The 22,713-nt window shown below is 42.8% G+C and overlaps 1 protein-coding gene across 1 annotated transcript in view; it reads right to left on the bottom strand.

Annotated features, from left to right (window-relative positions):
* CSMD3 (CUB and Sushi multiple domains 3) overlaps nt 1-22,713 on the bottom strand; it is a 1,283,181-nt gene that overhangs the window by 618,332 nt on the left and 642,136 nt on the right. Inside the window, 2 exon segments of the mRNA XM_068130918.2 lie at nt 3,697-3,818; nt 13,085-13,209. Coding sequence (XP_067987019.2) covers nt 3,697-3,818; nt 13,085-13,209 — 247 coding nt within the window.

Below are 22,713 nucleotides of genomic sequence, written 5' to 3'. Positions count from 1 at the left end.
AAGCCCGTTTATCGGGCTGCATATATATCCAAAACCAGAAAGCATAACCGAAACCGAAAGCCACGCCTCTCAGGCGAGGCATGTTTCGGTGGTCACGTGACCGACAGGTGCAAAGGATTATAACCGCACGCGCGGCACGCTTTGGTGGTCACGTGACCAGCCACCCCGGCGCCGAGGTTGTCCGCCGGTGACGTCACTGGCTGGAGCAAGGAGATTCTGCTGCTGGTCTCGCTTGGGGGACCCATGGGTCGCTACACAATATTGTTTTTCCAATTTTTTTCTAATTTTCCCAAACACGATGGAATAATATTTACCGATATGAACAGTGATGTGGCTTTTATTGAAATTCTACAAATACTGTTTAGATTTTGATGATTTGCGTGTGATATGATTTAACGGATGTTTATATAAATCGTTTAAAATAAAAAAGCCTTAAATTTCTGATATTTTGCCTTTTCATTTGGGCCTCCCAATTGAAGCCCCGCCCGTGGGGCGGGTACCATTGCTAGTCGTTTTTTATTTCCGTTTTAGCTGCAAACGTTTTTCTTTTTTTAGTTTCTTTTTTTTATTTTGAGATATTGGGACCTTTTTGCATGAAATGTTGGGCAAACCATGGTTTGTTACCACCAATATTTCCAGTCCTACGGGGTTTGTGCGGCTTACTTGTTCATGTATTTGATGCAGATTTATCCTTAATGAAAACCAGAATCTTTGCAGAATTCAGACAAATATCACACAAGTGATCTGTGAGTTCATCAAGCTTAACTTGATCTAGTAAATCATACTGTATCTTATCAAGCTTCTTTGATAAGTACACATGATTTGTGGCATGTTCAGGCAGCCATTTAACCCAACCCATAAAATGATCAACATCAAATCATCATTCATATAAACAGCAGGAGTCTGCTGAAACAAATGACAAATAGAGCTGGCTACCAGTACAGTTTTTGATGGTTACTTCCCTTTGGCTATGAACATCAGACAAACACGGGTCATGTCAACCAACTAGAAAATCTACAATTCTGGACATTAGAAACGGTGACACCAAGACGTAATCAACCGGAGTTCGTCCATGAGGTTTACGACACGAGTAATTTCCTTTACAAAAGTTGGCACCGAAACCACCACTTCAGATCAGGACTCTTACATAGTTCAATCACTTCATAACAATTATTGTTGATCACAGTATCAATATTAAATCTGTCATTTGGGATCCCAAGCAGTTTGATATTTCGTTTGCTATTGAATAGGTCATTATTACCATAGTCAATAATATAATGATATATTATATCATTATATCATTGATATAACAACAGACTTCAATATCAATAAAGTCGTTTAAAAGACCGGTTATTGAATTGAAGTCACCAATTAATATTAATGATATGTCAGAATTACTACTTAAGTTTATAATGTGTTCTGCAAGATCAAAACTAAGATTGTGATGGAACACAGAACCCTCATGAGGAACATGTGCAGCACCAATAAATAATTGAAGGCCAATGGTCTTCTGAGCAGATGTCCGGAATTAATGAAGTATGGTCAAAGTGAACATCTTTTACCAGTACACCAAGACCATGCACCCACCAAACTTGTATGAGTAAGAGACTTCTCAATAAACACTGGGCGGAAGTTTGGAAATAAATCCTCTTCAAATGAGTGAGTTTTGGTTTCAGACAAACAAAATCAAAATCCTTAATATAAACATCGAGGACGCATGCTTGGCTTTATTAGCTACACCACCCACATTGAGACCCGTAAACTTCATGGTGTAAGCAGATTTGAAGCAAAACGGCGATCGGAATCAATTATCTTTTTAACTCTTTTTAACACAAAAGCTATAAACCTCAATACTGTCACAAGAAACGCAACCGGCATTTGGTATATCAAAGGGTCGGGCCCTGCCTATACATCTAGGTCACGGACTGTACTCTGGCCATCCAAAGCCGAAAAGGTCGTCCTGTGAATCTCTAACTATTTTAATCTCCTTTCCAACAATAAAGTGCAGACATTATCCATCCTTTCACTGTCCATACTTGTTTCACGTCAGGATCTCTTCTCAGCTCGCGAACCAACTTGCTTCTGAGGCGGGTGAGGCCATCATTGACGTGTGCTTGTTTTTGGTTATCCTTTTCATGTATGTACTTTTTTTCCATCAGTTTAGATTAGTTATCTTTGCGGACAAATCCAGCAATGATAGGGACAGACCTATTAGAATTATCATTCTGACTACGATCATATTAGAGCTACTCATGTCAAGTGTTATAATTTCAACACCAATTTCAGCAGCAAGGTCCACAATTAACTGGTTTGTATCTTCGTTTGGAACTTCAGGGATACCAAACACCCGGATGTTGTCTTTCCTTAAGTACTGCTCATGACGATCCAATTCGAATCTTTGAAGCTGCACCTCTCTGACGAGTCCTGCAAAATGTTTGTCAGACTCTTCTCTGCCTTTCACCAACAACCCCATCAGATCAGCTATCACCTGTTCCATGGTTGCAGTAATAGCTGCAGATATGACACTTGCAAACATGGGTTGCAATACCGACACAACTTGAGACACGATCTCACCAACAGTAGAACCATCGATTGTTAGAGGTTGTTTAACACTACCACCATTCTTCCAGACATTCATGGATTTGATCATCATTTTAAAATATATAATGCTCACATGCACACATGTGCATGAGCATGCACATCCACACGCACGCAAACACAAAAACACACAAATGCATGAATATGTTGTTTCCCTTGTGCTCTGCTTTTGCACAAATCTCTTGTTAGAGACAGATTTTGTAATGAAAATTTTACATTAACCATCCCCTGCAGAGCACTGTAATCACAAAATACCCTAAAAACATTTCTCATATTTCATCCATTCACGACCAAACTCTAGAAACCGAGTCGTTGGTTTTCCTGAGCTCATTTCCGTGACTGAGATCCAACTCTGAACAAGTTACCATTCTGTTACAGGGTCCTGTAGGTTGGAGTGACAATTTATCGTCAGGTCAGGAATCAACCCAGAATAGATAGCTCAAAGGTGTGTTCCCTACCTCTGTCCTGCCAGGTGCATTTCTAATCTTTAGGGTGACACTTTATGCAAGGGTTCTGCAGTCAATGTGCAGACTGCAACAAGTTGCACCCAAGAAAGGTGCATTTGCAAGCAACTTGGTTGCTGTTTGAGGACTAGTGATGTTGCAGATGATCATAAACAAACAACTGGAAGTCAAGACGAACTTCCGATGAATATTATTTTTAAACAGTTTGAGCTGCATCTATTTTCACAAGGACTCTATGGAATGTGATTAATAAAAAAAGCAGTTGCTCTGCTTTGCATTCCCTTCTGATCACATAGTTCGGGATTCTGGGATCTCAGGTCCCACATACTGTATAGAATTGACTTATTGTCCATTGTTAAATAATGCCCTTAAAATTCATGTAAAACCACATTGGCATCTAATGTCCTTGTCCTGCATGTTATATATGTAGAAGCCCTTCCCATGAGTCTAAAATCACTGTTAAAAAGACAGTGCTTAAAGTATCACTTTAGAACCATTTCACAGGGAATGAAAGAGGTCGTCCATTTAGGAAGGATCACATGGAATGAAGAAGAGAAACAATAGAAAAGTATGTCAAGTGAAGGTGGAAGTCAGTGCGAGAGTTTGGAATTGCATTGTCCTCAGGTTATCTTACCTGGTTGTGCTTTTCAGCAGATATGGTCCATACACAGTGAGTGTCGCTGTCGTACTGCACTGGGAAGTTTGGAGATATCAGCACACCAGGAGCACCTTTAAGGTGCGTGCCGCAGGTTTTGGCTGCAAAAGAGGTTGCGAGTTTAATGAGCACCGAAGCAGTCATACAGAGAAAAACAAGCAGGCAGGGGGATAAACAGACTGTAAAATGATGGATGGACAGGTGTCGGGCAGGTGTTCCAACTCGAAGATCCGAATAATATAAAAGGAATAATGATGAAGCCAAATGCTTGAAGAGAAAAAAAAATTAGTTCTGCGAATCCAAAATAGAGCTCCCTTGGTGACTATTTAGTGAAAAACAGTTTCATGTTGGATGTGGAGATCAATTTTTTTTTTCCTGAAACATTACCCTGGTGCACAGGTGTCAAGCCCACTGGGAACCAGAAATTGCACTTCCTGTGATGTTTTCCAACACAGCAGGAGTTTCAGAAATCAATAGGATGTAACTTGGCAGTGAAGAGAAAAAAGTTTACACCAAAGGGGAAAAAGCTCCTTTAATCTCCAGACATGTTGTCTTGTTAAGCGAGAATACTGTTGAATCATTACGCATTAGTACTATTTTCTTCTATTGTTAGATTTTGATTTGTGACACACATCTGATATAATTAACTGTGATTTTTTTTTTGTGGAACTAACATTTCGCTGAAGTGACAAATGCTGAAAACAGGTCAAAACAGATATAGCAAAATGTGTTAGGTTGATGTACACTTCTGAAGTAGACCGGTGAGTAAATTTCTCTAATTATCAGCAATGAATATCATACCGGGGTTCAACTACAAACTCGCCCACACTGGTTGCATTAGCTAAGAGCCGCGGCTGTGGCGTAGATACATTGGCCTTGCATATTAGTGCTGGGATGTATAATTTCTTGAAGGTGTCAGCACACAATCACCCAAGCTTTGCCAAAGACGCCATGGGATTTTTAACATCTACGAGCAATCAATGCCGGTAGACAAGATGCCCAGATTAACGTTCCATCCGACGGACAGAGCACTTATTCGTGCGTCCTGTCTGCAAAGCACCAAAATCCAAGTTTAGAGTGTGGTTCAAAATCGCACCCACAAGAAACAGTATCAAATGCAAGTGTGCTACCTCTTTGCTTTTCCATTACAATAATGTATTTTAAATGAGGAGTCCTAGAAATGTATGCCAAGGCAAATGTTGTTCAGTGTCAGCAGCCATTTTTTTTTTTGTATGCAAGATCGAGGCTCGTGTAAGAGCTAACATTAATGACAAAAAAACAAACGGACACATAAGTCATAATAAAGGAAGCGGGAGACAAGATGGGGAGAGAGGGGGAAGCACACAAGTACAACATTTGAGAGCAGGGACATCGGGAGATCTGTGGGAGGGAGAGGGCGTGGGAGAGGAGGCGTGGGAAAGGAGGGGGTGGCGGGTGGGAGAGATATAAAACACATGGACACAGCTAGGACTTCCAGGAAAGAAGTTGGTATTTCAGAAATGTGGATCTGGGGTGAATTAACGGGGGTAGAAAAGATCAAGGTTTTGGATGGTGGAAGATAAGAGATGATGGTGAACAGCTGTTTTAAAGACCTGGAGGGAGGAGTGGGATTGAACAGAGCGAGGGAATTTGTTCCAGAGGCAGAAGAAAAGAAAAATGAAAGAGTGAAAGTGAGCAGAGAGTCTTGATTTTGGCAGTTTCAACAGAAGAGGGTTTCTGGCAGATATTGTGCGACCTGTAGGAGTATTTGGGGGACAGAGCACAGACAGAGCTGGGGGAGCTAGGCTCTTTACCTGGAGGTTCAGTTGTGCCCCGAAAATACTTCGCATGATGGAGGATGCCCAGACGGCGACTGGCTTTGGAGGCCAATTTGGAAATGTGGTTTCCCCGGAAAGATCATGGCAGATAGTGAGACCCAAAAGCTTGAGTGACAGAACTTCTTCAAGAGGCTTGTTGAGAAAGTAAATGGGAGGGTTTCCAGACGGTCTTTTCGGAGAGACAAAGTGAGAGTGTGAGATTTGTCAGGATTGAATGACATGTTCCACTTGTTTGACCAGTTTGTGATTTTGTCCAGATCTGCAGAGAGTGAGGAGGCTGCTGTTGAACCTTGTTGAGAGAACTGCAGCTCTTCCTTGGATGGATTCAATGCAATCTTGATATTTGGCAACTGCAAAGGCTTCCACTACTGGGTATTTAAAGACAGATGCCTTACTGTTGAATACTGATGAAAATTGGATTAGGGGCGAGCTGGTAAATTGAGGCTTTTTATTCGTTTATTTGCTTAGATACCTGAAATATCTCTGGTGTAAAAAAAAGTCCAAAAAAACCAACAACAAAGGAGCCATATAATTTTATTAATAAGTATCTTGGTTTCACCACATCTCAAAGTGAGCATCCAGATGCAGACATTGCTTCCGCATTCTCTACCATGCCTTATTCTTTCTCAACACCCTTCCATTTATTGTAAGGTCTTTGTCTGCCATTGGATCTAAGGCACTGAATATCACTTGCATTTCCTAATAGTAAGCCAAAGATCATTGTGTACTTCTTCCCCGATACCAACAGGTGGGCATGCTCGCAGCTATTTAATCGTCATTCCTCTGGTCTCGCTCCCCTGTCCCTCGCAGCCCTTTCCCCCACCTGAACCCTACAGCGGGTCATAAACATCCATCCATTGACAAATTCCTCACTATTTCCCTTCCAAGGTCCCAGCTATTACTGGCACCCTGGCCAAATACCAAATTCCTGCCCTGACTTCCTGTGTCGGAGTGGTGCTCCATCCTTGATTGTAGCCATAGCCATTGCTGTTATTTCTGTACGTTTTCCTTGTCTGCCTGCTCCCCTTCTTTTGTGGGTTTTCCACGTGCCATTGTCAGATCATCCATGAGTCTTGACCACAGTATTAAATCAAAAAAAATAACATTTATTCATGTATCCATAAATTGCCCTAAAATTGCAAAATTAGGAAGGAAAGACTATCCGGAAAAGAAGCAAATCAATTTGTTACGATTACTGAGTGAATGATAGGAAGTATTTTAATATAATAAGCGGACCTATTTTTCTGCTTTAAGTGAAACACATTACCATTTATAATGAGCTTATAAATGTTATTCCATAAAATGCCAAAATAAAGCTTTCTGTGCAAAAGAAAAAGAGTGATTTCGTACTGTATTTATATATTACAAAAATTAGGCTTTATCAACTGAAGATGAACAAATTTATCAAATACAGGTTAATAAACTTGAGAAACAAAGCAACGCTGACATTTTGAGCATTAGCCCTTCTCGGAGAAAGTGAACAGGGTCGTGCCTGAATTGTCGGTGTTGCTTTCCTTCCCATGGTGCTTAGCATATCTCTGTTCACCTTCATTTGCTAAAACTCAGTCTACAAGATGTTTTCAGTAGTTCAATGGAGTACTGGTCTCTGCTGTGTAATAGCACCCCAGCATCACATCTGCCTCTTCTGGATTTTGTACAATTTAAAGCTCTCAAAATTGTTTGAATCTTCTCTGATGATGCCGAAGCCCATGGTCTGGTGCATTCACATCGTAGAGGCAGGTTGGTGGTGTCTCTGTATTTTATTGCTTCTTCTCCAATGTTGCTTTCTCTTGCTCTCTCAGTCCTCCAACCCTCGCTATCGATTCCATGGTTCACGTTTTCTTCCAGTAACTCTCTCCTGGTTATACGACTTATACTTGTTTGTCCCATCTATTAAATAACCTTCCAGAGGCTGTTCTCTCTCATTCTTTCCTCCATTACTTCAATCAAGCAGTGGACTGCCATCTCTTGTCATTTCCAATTCTGCCTAACCGATGATCTTTACTACCCCCATTAACCTTTCCCAACTCAACCATTTTCTTGTTAGTTTCGGTGTTTCCTCCCCTCCTTCCTCTCCTCTTTTTCTGTTTGTTCATTCCCTTGATATTTGTCCTACTGTCTGTTCTACCTTGCTCTTCCATGAGCATCACTCCTGTAAGAAAAAAAACAATTGCTTGAATTGAATCTATTTCAATCCTTTCAATTGAATTCAATCCTGACAAATCTCACACTCTCACAATGTCTCTCCGAAAAGACAATCTGGACAACCCTCCCATCTACTTTCACAACAAACCTCTTTAAGAAGTTCTGTCACTCAAGCTCTTGGATCTCACTATCTGCCATGATCTTTCCTGGGAAAACCACATTTCCAAGCTGCCCTCCAAAGCCAGTCGCCGACTCGGCATCCTCCGTCGTGCGAAGTCCTTCCTTGGCACACCTGAGCTCCTCACAACATACAAGGCTTTCATCCGCAGCGCAATGGAATACTGTTCTCCCCTCTGGGCTGGTGCTCCTGCCTCACACCTAGCTCGTCTTCACGCTGTTGAAACCAAAGCGTTCAGAATCATTGGAATCTCCCGCGATGAAGCTATCTCCGAGGGCCTTTCACTCACTCACTGCAGGCAGGTAGATGGTCTTTCTGTCTTCTACCGACTCCTCTCCGGCCTTGCTCCCTCTGCTCTGTCTGTGCTGTCCCCCTAAATATTCCTTCAGGACGCATAAGATCTGCCAGCAACCCTCTTCTGGTGAAACTACAAAAATGAAGACTCTCTGCTCACCTTCACTCTTTCATTCATCTTTTTCCCCACCTCTGGAACAAACTCCCACACCCTACAATCACTCTCCTCCCTCCAGGTCTTTAAAACAGCTGTTCACCACCATCTCTTACGTTCTCCCATTCAGAACCTTGATCTTTTCTACCCCCGCTAAAACACCCGAAATCCACCTCTTTCCATCTCCGACCTCATTCCTGAAATTCCTTGTAATGTTCATTTGCTTTAGACCGTGTACCACCCCCCCCCCCCCACCCCCCCAAGCCCTCTCCCTTCCACAGATCGACTGACGTCCCTGTTCTCTACTGTTGATGTGCTTGTGTGCTTTCCTCTCTCTCTCTCCCTCTTGTCTTCCGCTCCATTTATTGTATGTTTTATGTGACCATGCATGTTTTCATGTTTAATGTGTGTTAGCTCTTGCACGAGCCTCGACTCTGTGTATAAAAAATATATATATAAAACTTTTGACCTAGTTGAATGTGATGTGGCTACTATTATGTGTGCCACTGCGCCACCATGCCCCCACTGCGCCACCATGCCGCCACTGTTCCACCATGCCGCCACTGTGCCACCATGCCGCCACTGTGCCATCATGCCCCCACTGCGCCACCATGCCCCCACTGTGCCACCATGCCGCCACCATGCCCCCACTGCACCACCATGCCCCCACTGCGCCACCATGCCCCCACTGCGCCACAATGCCGCCACTGTGCCACCATGCCGCCACTGCCAAAAATGAAAAATCCACCACTGCAACACAACCCTGTTTCTGCTGATTGTGCCAGCACCAAGTTTGTGTTTCACTGAACACGTAATTATAGCCTTTTCCAATTTTTTCAACCCAATCTAACATCACTTATTGATGGATGTAATCAAGAGGATTTGATTGAGGTATGTACAGTCACATGAAAAAGTAAGTACACCCCATGTAAAGTTTTGACTTTTTCAACATATTTCAACATACAGCTATTTGATATTCATTTCAACAATATTGATAGATAAAGGTGATATAACATAACAAATATCATGAAACATTTACATTTTGTAGTCCATTGTATAATTTAGATAAACATAAATGCAAATTTCGCATGTGGAAAAAGTAAGTACACCCCTGCATTTATCACTTCTTCAAATACCTAAAATTAGAATCAGGTGCACCAGCTCAGGTGCAAATGATTAGAACATCGTTAGAGAGGATCTTGGAGGAACCTGTCTTATTTAAACCTCAGACATTTCGTTTGGTTTGCTCTTTGTTGTTGAAGTGTGCGGCGTCACCATTCCTAGATCAAAAGAGCTCTCTGAGGCCTTCAGAAAGAAGGTTATAGATGCCTACGAATCTGGGAAGGGATTTAAAAAGATCTCCAAACAATTTGAAATCAAGCATTCGACTGTCCGGAAGATCATCTACAAGTGAAGAAGATTCCAAACAACTGCCAATTTGTTCAGGCCAGGCCGCTCCAGCAAGTTCAGCCCGAGAGCAGACTGCCAGATGCTGAAAGAAGTCTCAAAGAACCCCAGAATGTCATCACGGGACCTACAGGTAGCTCTTGCCACTGTTGATGTCAAAGTGCACGAGTCTACCATTAGAAAGGGGCTGCACAAATTTGATCTACATGGGAGGTGTGCCAGGAGGAAACCTTTGCTGTCCAGAAAGAACATCATGGCAAGACTAAAGTTTGCCAATGAACACCGAGGCAAAGCCCAGCACTTCTGGACCAATGTGCTTTGGACAGATGAGTCAAAGGTAGAGCTATTTGGCCACAGTACCAGAAGACATGTTTGGCGAAAACCAAAGACAGCATTTGACCACAAGAACCTGATACCAACTGTTATCCCTGGTGTTGGGCTAGCGGCTAGGGTGCCGGCTTAGGATACCTAGGATCCTGGGTTCGAATCCCAGTCGATCGCTGAATTAACGCCAGGGGGGTTGACTCAGCCTGTCATCTTTCCGAGGTCGGCTAATTGAGTACCAGTTCACTGGTAATTCCCTGGTTGTCGTTAAAGGCGGAAAAAAAGGGTTGGCGTCAGGAAGGGCATCTGGCCGTAAAACATTGCTTCAAAAAGGGGACCGAAAAACAACAACAACCACGGTTCCCGAAAAAGGCCAACCCCCGCTTTGTGGGGAAAAATGGCCTCTAAAGGTGGTTTTTTTTTAACCTGATACCAACTGTAAAGCATGGTGGTGGAAATATTATGGTTTGGGGCAGCTTTGGTGCATCAGGGCCTGGGCAGCTCACCATCATATAATCCACTATGAATTCTTCATTGTACCAGAGGGTGCTTGAGGACAATGTGAGGCCATCTGTCGGAAAGTTGAAGCTCAACCGAAGGTGGACCTTGCAACATGACAATGACCCTAAACACACCAGTAAATCCACCAAGGAATGGCTGAAAAGAAAGAAATGGAGGGTTCTGGAATGGCCAAGTCAAAGCCCGGATCTAAATCCCATTGAGATGTTGTGGGGGATTTGAAACGAGCTGTGCATGCAAGAAACCCCTCAAACATCGCACAGCTGAAAGAATTCTGCATGGAGGAGTGGGCACAAATTTCTCCCAGTCGATGTCAGAGACTGGTAGACAGTTATAAGAAACGCCTACTTGATGTTGTTTCTGCCACACCTATTAGAGCCAAGGGGTGTACTTACTTTTTCCACATGCGAAATTTGCATTTATGTTTATTTAAATTACTAGGGCATGCCCGTACTATATATATATCTAAAATTATATCCCCCCCCCCCCTCTATTTACATGAAATGGTTTGGTCCAAAGCGAACGGCTTGCGAGTACGGTGACAATCCCCCCCCCTCTATTTACATGAAATGGTTTGGTCCAAAGCGAACGGCTTGCGAGTACGGTGACAATCCCCCCCCTCTATTTACATGAAATGGTTTGGTCCAAAGCGAACGGCTTGCGAGTACGGTGACAATCCCCCCCTTCTATTTACATGAAATGGTTTGGTCCAAAGCGAACGGCTTGCGAGTACGGTGACAATCCCCCCCCTCTATTTACATGAAATGGTTTGGTCCAAAGCGAACGGCTTGCGGAGTTTGGTAAAGAAATCGCCATAGCGTGCACAAACGCGCAGGAAAGCGAAAGAATCGCAAATTAGTTTTAATTAGTTTTAAAACATAGTTTAACGCCAACATAGTTTGCCAACGTGAAATAAATGAATACGCTCTCAAATGTGCCGTCCGAGGCAGAGTCTGTTCGCCACGTTCGGCACACGTGATATCTCGCTGCTCTCTGATTGGTTGAATCGTTTTTTGGACATAGCTCGCTAACTACTTGTCCGATTAATATGAAACCTTGAAAAGGCACATCCTCGGGTCCCCAGCAATATACCTGGCAAGTTTCAAGTATATCGGACCCGTGGTTGTCGAGAAACAGCGGTCACAGACAGACACACAGAGATTACTGGCATTATAGATAGATACAATGGACTACAAAATGTAAATGTTTCATGATATTTGTTATATTATATCACCTTTATCTATCAATATTGTTGAAATGAAGATCAAATAGCTGTATGTTGATATATGTTGAAAAAATCAAAGCTTTACATGGGGTGTACTTACTTTTTCACATGACTGTATGCTAACTGCTTTTGGAAGCGAGGAGAAGCTTACGTTTCAGGAGTTAACCCTTTGTTGGAGCAAAATATGGATGATACTCCGATGAAGGGTTAACACCTGAAATGCCAGCCTCCCTTGCTTCCCACAGCGGTTAGCATACCTCAATCAATATCCTCTTGATTACATCGATTGCTCTAGCTGTCCACCAATGCAGATTGGATCTAGCCTCCACAAGCAAGACTAGTTCTTCATTGCACATTTGACATCACTGAATGACGTGTTAGGTGATGCAAGTGAAGCTGTTGCTGAAAGTTCCCTTCATGCAATGTGGATACAATCAGCATGCAGGCAAAAACAAAATGTCTAAATTTTAAGGCTTATTTTTGCCTTGCTGATGTAATGAAGGCAAACAACAAGTGTTGCTTTTAAGAGCATGTATAAAATGGATGCAGTAGTGCCTTTTGTCTAAGTCTTTGCCTTTAATGTTGTTCTAAAGCACGATTCCAGTGTAAGAAGGCAGGTGGAATATGCACTCTTTCAAAGTGGGAACTTCAGAATGTTATATTCAGCCTCGGTCCCGAAGATGTTTTGTTTTCAAAAGCTTCCATCGGGGTATGAGTGATATCCCAATATCTGTGGATCAAAAATTCAAGAACGTTTGGAAAGCTCCCAAACACTGTCAGTCCAAATAATTGGTAACTTACATTTACTTCGCATGACACTGCATTGTAGCGAGCTATCCTTCATGGAATCCAACACAAATCATTGTGACCGAAGGATGAAGACAGCCTAACGGCATTGTGACGAGAGAGAAAGGGCTGCACGTCATGCTTCTAAAGCCAATGTCACACCGGCACCATATTTATAAGTACACATAAAAAAGGGTCCAAGCCTGTGCAGAATATCATCGAGGTATGAGTTGAGAATTGGTAACTGCAATAAGGAAGGAGAAAGATGGTTCTGAAGTGTGACCACGTGTCGTACTTAATATGTTAACCACAGGAAACAGTCAAGCTTGTGGGCTTTGCTGTGCAGGGTGATATGAGCTGGCAAATGATTAAGGAATCAGGCCATAATGAAATGAATTCAGCTTATCTGAAAGCAGGCTCTTTTCAGGGAACAACAAATTAATAGGCTGAAGTTGCTGGCCACACCATTTGGGTTACACAACTATGGGGCCAACCCTTTGAGCGAGAGTCAAGCTTACCCTTGCAGACGGGTCGGCTGTCACTCCATGCCACAAAGGCCTCGTTCACTTTCTGGCAGACGATGCGACTCGAGCCAATCATTACATGACCCTCAGCACAGGTGAATTGCACTGTGGACTCGAGCCTAGTTGGGTTCAAGAAGGAAGGTTCATTTTTGTAAGGATGACGAATGTCATCTTGTTGATTTTTTTAAAACCAGACTACAATGAACAGCAGCACTTTAAAAATTCTCATAACATCACGGCATATTTTCACAGTAACAAAAAAACAAACTAGAACTGTGAATAATGCAGCAGCATCTCCAAGAAACCTCCACTTTAGCGGGGGAGGAACATGTCATAAAACACAAGAATCGTGCACTTTGTGACACCTTTTTGAAATTTGGCACGATGTTTGGGCAGGTCATGAAATTTTCAAAAACCACTGGCTACAAGTTGGCACACCCCTCTGATGGCCGGTAGCTGCAAACTTCAAAATGGCCGCCAATAGGTATGAAACGGACAACATCTCAGCTTCTACTGATCGTATATCTAAGTGTAATACCACTTTTTCCATGTTTTCTAGTACAGATAATCCATTTTTAAAGAGTATTTCAGGATTTGAGATCAATTTAAAGGTTACAGAGGAAATATCAATATTAAACTAAACATTGAAATTGGCTTGGCTTGGCTGGGCTTGGCTTGAAATTGGCTAAACATTGCCTTGGCTTGAAATACTGAGAAGACATGCCTATGACAACTGCTGTCAACAACTTGGCCCCATGAGTCATTTGAAATGTGGGAGCAAAGGCTTCTTTCGATCTCTCCAACAGCATGTTATTGGGGTAAAATTGTCCGGGATTTTCTCTTGACAATGTGCCGATTTGTTCGCAACCAGTGTCTTGAAAACTGGCCTGGTGCACTGGATGCTATTGATGATCTGTGTCCATACTTCTTCGCTTTAGGTCACACAAATTATTCTCGTTGGGTCCCCGTATTTCTGAGGGATATGGCTCAACTTCCTCATCGCCATCCAGCTGTCCATGCTAAATTCATGGAGGGCCACTTTGTGGTCCAGCGAAGTGAGAACAAGTTCAGTCTCATGGGTTTGGACCAAAACCAGGAGCACAGCATCAGAATGCAAAAAAAAGACAAGAAGACACCTCAAATCCTAAAATACTCTTTTAAAAATGGATTATCTGTACTAGAAAACATGGAAAAAGTGGTATTACACTTAGATATACGATCAGTAGAAGCTGAGATGTTGTCCGTTTCATACCTATTGGTGGCCATTTTGAAGTTTGCAGATACCGGCCACCAGGGGGGTGCGCCAACTTGTAGCCAGTGGTTTTTGAAAATCCCGTGCCCGGCCCAAACATCGTGCCAAATTTCAAAAAGGTGTCACAAAGTGCACGTTTCCGACATGTTCCTCCCCCGCTAACTTGGTATATCATAGCAAGCACCCTCAGTCCATCTACATATTGACCCAAGTAAAGTGGTGAAATTTTGGACACCCACAGAGATTCCCCAAACCTCCCAAACATCCATTGCTATACGTTACTCAACACAATCACCTCCAAACCTCCCCTTTTTGGATTCGATGGCCAAAAATAAACTGTCCTCTGATACTGTTCAGGCAGGGTGTTAAATAAATGAGGAAGACCTATTTGAAGGGATTGTTAAGTTGATTGTTCTGTCTGCTCACAGTTGCTTGTTGATCTTTAAAGAGCCCATGGCACCTTTTTATAAAAGTAGGCAATTGTGTGTCAACATTGTGGCCAAATTCTAAATTCCTACCCAGATCAGCTGTTCTTCATTTTGTCAAATACAGTTTCCTCACTTAGTTGCTCTGTAGGTCAGTGAGTGCCATCGGTGAGTGCCGGGCAGTGTTTTAGGCGAAATAAATTGGAAAATTTTGAAACAAAAGTTCGATTTTTTTTTTTATCTCTCCATAGTGCCGGACATTGTGGTAATTTACAAATCAACTTCAAATAACAGTCCTCAGGGCTAAGAGTGCAGGTCACAGGAACTTCTTAAGTGACAACCTGGAGTTGGGAGGATTGTTACCGCATGCATGGGAAGCGAAAAGCGGGATTAAGCAATTATTGGCTCATGTCCATCCATCTGTCTGTCCACAAACATTCCAGAATTTACTTCCGGAATTAAGGAAAAAACATTTAAATCATCACCTTTATGAAAGGTATTACAGTATTAAATGATCTCTGACCCCATTCATTGTGATGATTACAGGGAAGTGTTTTAGGCACACACAAAAAATATATAAAATACTAAATTGATTTCTTCAAAATGCCAACAGGGTTAGAACAGCATCGCGGAACGTCAGGTACACAACCTAGTGCTCAACCCTTTTCCTGCACTCATAGCCCCAGTGATAATGTGGCTGAGTCAGTTAATCTCCTGACCAATAGGTTATGATGAGAGAGGAATCGGATCGTTCCTGCAAACACTCTTGCTGGAGAGAGCCATGACCTGGCACCTAGGTTCAATTTTACCTGCTCAGGCCTGGATATTGGAAGTCTTTTTGCAGCTGCAGATGTGATTCAGTAAACACCCCTATTCCTGACATTGTGGTAATTTACAAATCAACTTCAAATAACAGTCCTCAGGGCTAAGAGTGCAGGTCACAGGAACTTCTTAAGTGACAACCTGGAGTTGGGAGGATTGTTACCGCATGCATGGGAAGCGAAAAGCGGGATTAAGCAATTATTGGCTCATGTCCATCCATCTGTCTGTCCACAAACATTCCAGAATTTACTTCCGGAATTAAGGAAAAAACATTTAAATCATCATTTTGTTTAAATTTAAGTATGGATGTCAACACTGTGTGGGGTAACGTGTTCTATGAACTCTCTAGTTGTCCAAGAAACACAATTATCTTTCTCTGTGTCATGCACGATTATATGCAATGGAGGAATTTCCTCTTGACCTCATTATCTTCGTTTTTGAGTGATGGATATTCAACCTTGCCTGTCATACTTCCTCGGTTAGTGGAACATTAAAGAAAGACCTACGTTGATAGTTTCAATGATTGCTTATTATGTAAATTAAAACAACTGTAAGTGCCTGGATAAATATCATCGAGTTCACGCAATTAGGTTCATTATGAGGAACCATAAAATATAATCATCAGGCAATTAAGCACGGTAAAACATTTTATCATGAATTAAGGGGAAATTATGGATTAAGTGAAATCAATTTTTGGCTGAATGAAAAGCAATCAGAAAATAGCATTGATTGATTGGGAAACAAGACACAAAGGAGAGGAGAGAAAGAGCATGAACGAATGACTCGAAACCGTTTCCCATATGGATATAGTTTGAGACGAAGCTGCAATGTAAAGTATTTGTTTTTATAGTGATAATTGTGATGTATTTGTTAAGAATGAATTGCTCTTTTCACACAATGTTTCTTTTAAAGCAGGAGCAGCTGCAATGGGACCTGCTCGTTTTGTTTCTCCCAGGATCCCTTGGAGGGAAGAGAGATAATCACAATGAGGAATCAACATCATACAGGAGAAAGCAATGGGGTCAGAGCTGGGGGGAGGGTGATGGTGTGCTGTAAACCCCTTAATCCATTTAATACATACTCTAGTCGAATGTATGAACTAGAAACGTCAGAGTGGTGCCCCACTTTGAAACAAAGGACACATGTAACGGAAATGGGACATCTTCACATGACGAAGAACGCCATATATGTGTACCCAGACACATGTAGCGAATTGTTTGTTAGCCTAACCAGCTCCGAAGGGAACTGTGTGTGTCTGCAGACAGATAAACCTAAATATGGTCCTTAAACTTAAAGATCATAGAGCGATTATTAGAAAGTTGTGGATGGTAATCAGATTTTATTTAATGCATTAAAGTGTAAAAAGTAGCTCAGACCAACATATATATATATATATATATATATATTTCCCTCTGTCCACTCACCTCCTCTTGATTAAACCTCACTAATAATTTTTATTCCACATATTATTAGATTTTTTGGGGTCCCTCATTGTGAGTAACACTTGACCCAAACAAAGACAATGGAATTCTGGTGCAACAAACCCGGGCAGTTTATAATCAGCAGCAGCGTATCGGCCTGATATCTTTGGCCCATCAGAAAACCAAGATGGCGACCATGTTATTTTGTCTCGGTGCCATGGTGGGTGGAGTCAAGTAATAAATGTGGGTGATTTCCGGCAGCTGTCCGACCAATGTGTGCACATTTCAAAAATCGACTCCTAACTACAACAACAACAACCATGCAGAGCTCTTGTAGACTTGTGGGACTGTCACTTGCGACATGATTCAAATTACATATTGATGAGATCGAGATTATGAATTGAACAGCAACACTAACAACAGAAATGTGTGGACCATCTCACAGGTATATTCATTGAAAAAGTTTATGACGACTTGTGGAGGTTTGCAATTGGAAAAGCTTAAAGATTGACGATAAGGAGGCTTTGCGGCAAATGGCAGTGTATTTGATTGGAGGATGCTTTGTAAATGATTCTAAATCCATGAGTACTTCCTTTGCAAGGCCTCAACAAACCTCAATTAATAAACTAGAGCTTCCAGGGAAGCAGAACTTAACTGAACTGACTACCTTGTGTGGTAAGAGTCTCACACACCAAGTTTGATCAAAATCCATAAATATTTGTGGTCGTTAAAGTCTTAACGTCGTTTCGGAGCTGAAACCAATATGGCGGCCTATGGAGGCCATTTTGTGACGGATCGGGTTGGAATGCAATAGCAACATACCTTGTGTGGTATTGGTTAAACACTCTAAGTTTGATCAAAATCTGTTAATATTTGTGGACGCTAGAGTGTTGACGTCGTTTTCATGACCAAAAACAAAATGGTCTTCTAAGTCCGCCATTTTTCAACGGATCGGGGTGAAATGTAATACCAACCTGGTCCTTGGGGTAAGGATGCTGCATGTCAAGTTTGATCAGAATCGGTTGATATTTGTGGACACTGGAGTGTTAACGTCGAAAAGTTAACAGATGACAGACGACAGACGACGACAGACGACGGATGCCGGAGGGTTCAGTATGTGATGAACTCAACTGGACGGTAGTCCAGTTGAGTTAAAAAGGTGAAAATACAAACAGCACATGATATTCGACTGATCAGTGTTATCCTCCCTCAACATGACCCTCTCAACCTAAATTCTACAGTACCAGTGCAAAGTGTTTCAATGGTGCGCAAGCTCAAGCATTTTTATCCCATCCAGGTGCTAATTTACCTTTGTTTTAGGTTGTGAGGGGATGGAGAGAGTGCAGGTGGCTGCGACAAAAGCTCAGTAGGTTGTATACTCGTCTTGGATCTCTCATCGCCCAACTGTACATCACCACCCTGATGCTTCGCAATCAGTTCACCGCCATTTGGTGGGGGCGCTTAGTCAGCTGTCCTATTTGAGGATGTTAGCAAACATTTGCTAGTAACATTTGATTTCTGATTCACCGTGGGATTTGGTGACAGTCCCACAGTGAATCAGAAAGAGTAGGCAGGTCACGGTTACAGATCACGGATAAAAATCACAAAATCCAGACTTACTACACACTTAAGATCTTCCGTTCGTCTATTCTCCGGCTTGTGAAACTGCTTTCTGGAAGCTGTGAACTCACTCGTCCCTCCAGGGCTTCAAGGAATTGGTGTACTATCATTTAATGTCACCCCAATCCATCCTTACAACCCCCTCCAACTCAATTGATCGTCCCAACCCAACTCTCTTATAATTGTATTGCATGTTATTGTATTTCCTCCGCTCCTTTCTCTCCTTCCTATTTGTTCATTCCTTTGCTTATTGTGTCCAATTGTGGCCCAACTGCCGCGCAGTCAACACACTGCCTTTTTACCCTTTGCCACGTCGCTCTTTCAAAAGTCATGGATAGATGTATTAGCAATAAAAGCAAAAAAGTGGAATGTCTCCAAAAATAAATGGTCACTCAGAAAACATAATTTGATGAAGCGGTGAGGCAGGGTGGGGGGGGGGGGGGGGTTATTGTACAGAGTCAAGGCTCATGGAAGAGCTAAAACACATAATGGATCAGGACGCAACATAACAAAAGGAAGAGCATAAAGAGAAGGGGGAAATGTCAAAATCAGAACGGAGAGAAAAAATAAATGGAGACGGACAACAAAGGATGCGGGTGAGGATCAGAGATCGGGGAGAATGCAAGGGTTGGATATGGTAGATACAAAAGCAAACTCTCAGGAAGGAAAACTTGAAATTTGGGGGTTGGATGTGAGGGGTGGTTTAACAGGTGCAGAATAGATCACGGTTTTGGTTGGCTGGGGGGTGATTTGAGATAGGTGGTGAACAGCTGTCTTGAAGACCTGGAGGGAACAAATATATTTAAGAGAATGTCGAAGTTAGTTTCACAGGAGTGATGAACGAGAAACAAATGAGTGGAGTGAGCAATAATTCCGTATTTGGGAGTTTCACCAGAAGGGAGTTGCTGGTGGACCGTGTGCATCCTTCAGATACTGTACCTGGGGGAGGGGGAAAAGCACAGGGAGGCAGATGGTGCAAGAACAGAAGGGAGATGGAAGGAGACAGAGAGACCATGGACAGAAGAAGGGAACAGAAGAAGGGAGAGCAAGACCAGAAGTGCAAGAACAGAAGGGAGATGGAAGGAGACAGAGAGACCATGGACCTGTGCAATGGCAAAGTGATAAGCCCATAGACTCAGCTTCACAGCGGGAGATTCCATTGATCTTGAAGGCCTTGGCTTCCACAGTATCATGCTGAGTAAGGCGTGAGGCCCAGGGGGTACCAGCCCAGAGGGGAGAGCAGTATTAGGGACTAAACATATTCGAGAGGGATGTTAAGAAAGTAGTTGGAAGACTTTGTGAGTGTGTGGGATTTCTCAGCGTTAAAAGACATATTCATAAGTGTTTGACAGAAGTGTTTGATGAGTTTGTACTTTTGTCAAGGTCTGAAGAGAGGGAAGAGGCTGCTGCCTGCCAATATGAAGAATGGGATATATCACAGCAGAGAGTGAAGCTGTCAACAAAGTGATTAAAATAATTTTTCAGAGAGTCGGAGAGATTGTTGATGAAGATTAGGAATAGGTGGGTGTAGAGCCACATGCTGAGCCACCATTGAGAGACACATATTGGCGACGATAGTGGAGGCAGTCGTTAACCCAAGAGTGGAGTTGGCCTTGGATGCGATAGACAGAGAGTTTGGAGAGCATGACGGAATACCAGACTGTATCGAAAGCTTGAGATAAGCCCGAGACTCCAGAAAGACGGCCCTGATCTCATATTTGATATTGAGGGTCTCCATCAATCGTAGGAAGATCAGAAGCAGCATGTCTAAGGTGGTCTGAATCCGAATTGATGATCTGAGATAAGGTCATTGGAGAAAAGGAACTAATTTATGTCAACTGTGATGATGGAATCTATGACGTAGCTGATGATTGTAAGTAAGCTAATCGGTCATTTTTTGCACCTTTTTAAGGTAAGGCAATGATGTATCGCAACTTCCAAGCAGACGGAATATTAGCTAGGGAAATTGGAAGGGTGACCAAGAGCAGAAAGAAGATGTGCAAGAGCAGCAGGGCAGGTTTTTTGGACAAATGAGCTGATACCATCCAGTCCAGTTGCAGAATCAGAGTCGAGGGTTGCCAGCAACTTCACCATAAAACAGACTTAACAACTCGAAAGGCACTCAGTAGAACGCATACCTCCACCAGGCTGAACAGTTTAAGTTTACATTTTGTATCCCACTGATAGGGCGGATCTGGATCAGGATCCGAACCAGAATCAAATCGACTCTTTTTGTCACCGAACCAATTCATCCCACCTAGTTTTGTCATAACTCGTCCACAACATTTTGAAATATCATGCCATATGTCGCTTTTGGCCCCATCTCTCAATGGTTAAGAATCACTTGAAAAATTAAATAATTCTCATATCAGAATCCAGAACCAGATCTCCCCCAAGGTCGAACCAATCCGTCCTTGTCACACACCCAACCTGTCCAATAAGTTTTATCCGAATCCGTCCACACCTTTTTGAGATATCGTGCTATATATCGTGCATTTAGGTACTTCTTGAGGCCATACCGCCTGACTGAAGATCACCGAAGTTCTTTCCTTGCCAAATGACCACCTCCAGGCACCTATCCCCTTCCACATCGTTTCTTTAGCCCCAACCCAACTCCTCTCTACTCACCATAGTTTTGTTTTCGGCAATTTCCATTCGGTATTTCTCACAGAATTTAATTTTGCTTTCCCATTCGATGATGATCCGTCTATCAGTAGTTTCAGTTTCGCTTTGGGATATCAGTTTCGAGTCGTCATTGCAATGGTGCATGAAAAAGGTCATCAAAACGATTTTTGGGGGGATTTTGGATTTAAAGTGTCTGAAGGGTTTTAAGTGTCCTAATGGTCCTACATGGGTCTATTAAAGGGGTCCAAGGAAGAAAGAGCTAAAAAGGGACAACAAAAGGGTCTTAAATCGCCTGAAACAGTGGTTGGCAGCCTTTTTCAAGTGGTGGACCAGACCACCATCGGGCTGGAATGATAACTCAGTCGTCATTGGAGGTTAGAAGAGTTTATTTTTTAATTTCCGGTTAATTGTCAAAAGTGAGGTCTGTATCCAGTTTAAGCATGGAACAACAAAGGAAGTGAAAGCCGAGTGTTCCTCGGCCATGATGGGTCTGAAGGATCTGAATGCCGATCCGAACGCATCTATGAGTGCTGATTCGTGCCGGTGTACGTGCTGATTCGCGCCATGCATGTGCTGATTCGTGCCATGTACGTGCTGATTCGTGCCATGCATGTGCTGATTCGTGCCATGTACGTGCTGAGTCGTGCCATGTACGTGCTGAGTCGTGCCATGTACGTGCTGATTAGTGCCATATACGTGCTGATTCGTGCCATGTACGTGCTGATTCCTGCCATGTACGTGCTGATTCGTGCCATGTACGTGCTGAGTCGTGCCATGTACGTGCTGATTAGTGACATGCATGTGCTGATTCGTGCCATGCACGTGCTGATTCGTGCCATGTACGTGCTGAGTCGTGCCATGTACGTGCTGAGTCGTGCCATGTACGTGCTGATTAGTGCCATATACGTGCTGATTCGTGCCATATACGTGCTGATTCGTGCCATGTACGTGCTGATTGATGCCATGTACGTGCTGATTCGTGCCATGTACGTGGTGATTCGTGCCATGTACCAGCTGATTCGTGACATGCATGTGCTGATTCGTGCCATGTACGTGCTGATTCGTGCCATGTACGTGCTGAGTCGTGCCATGTACGTGCTGAGTCGTGCCATGTACGTTCTGATTAGTGCCATATACGTGCTGATTCGTGCCATGTACGTGCTGATTAGTGCCATATACGTGCTGATTCGTGCCATGTACGTGCTGATTCATGCCATGTACGTGGTGATTCGTGTCATGTACGTGTTGATTGGAGAAAAAAAAAAGATCGTCAGAAACGGCATTTCGTGCGTTCTTGGAAGTTTCTGCAGTTCCTTGCGTTCTTCCCTGGTCCAACAGTTCAGCAGAATCGCGATGACATGGTCAGATAGAGGAACTGGTGAAACGACTTGTTTAGTTGTTCCTTCTGCAATAAATTGATGGTGTGTGTGTGTGTGTGTGTGTGTGTGTGTGTGTGTG

Source organism: Myxine glutinosa, chromosome 11, assembly GCF_964187855.1.
Source record: "Myxine glutinosa chromosome 11, kmMyxGlut1.1, whole genome shotgun sequence".
Taxonomy (NCBI): Eukaryota; Metazoa; Chordata; class Myxini; order Myxiniformes; family Myxinidae; genus Myxine; species Myxine glutinosa.
This window is presented reverse-complemented; position numbering and strand designations above follow the sequence as displayed.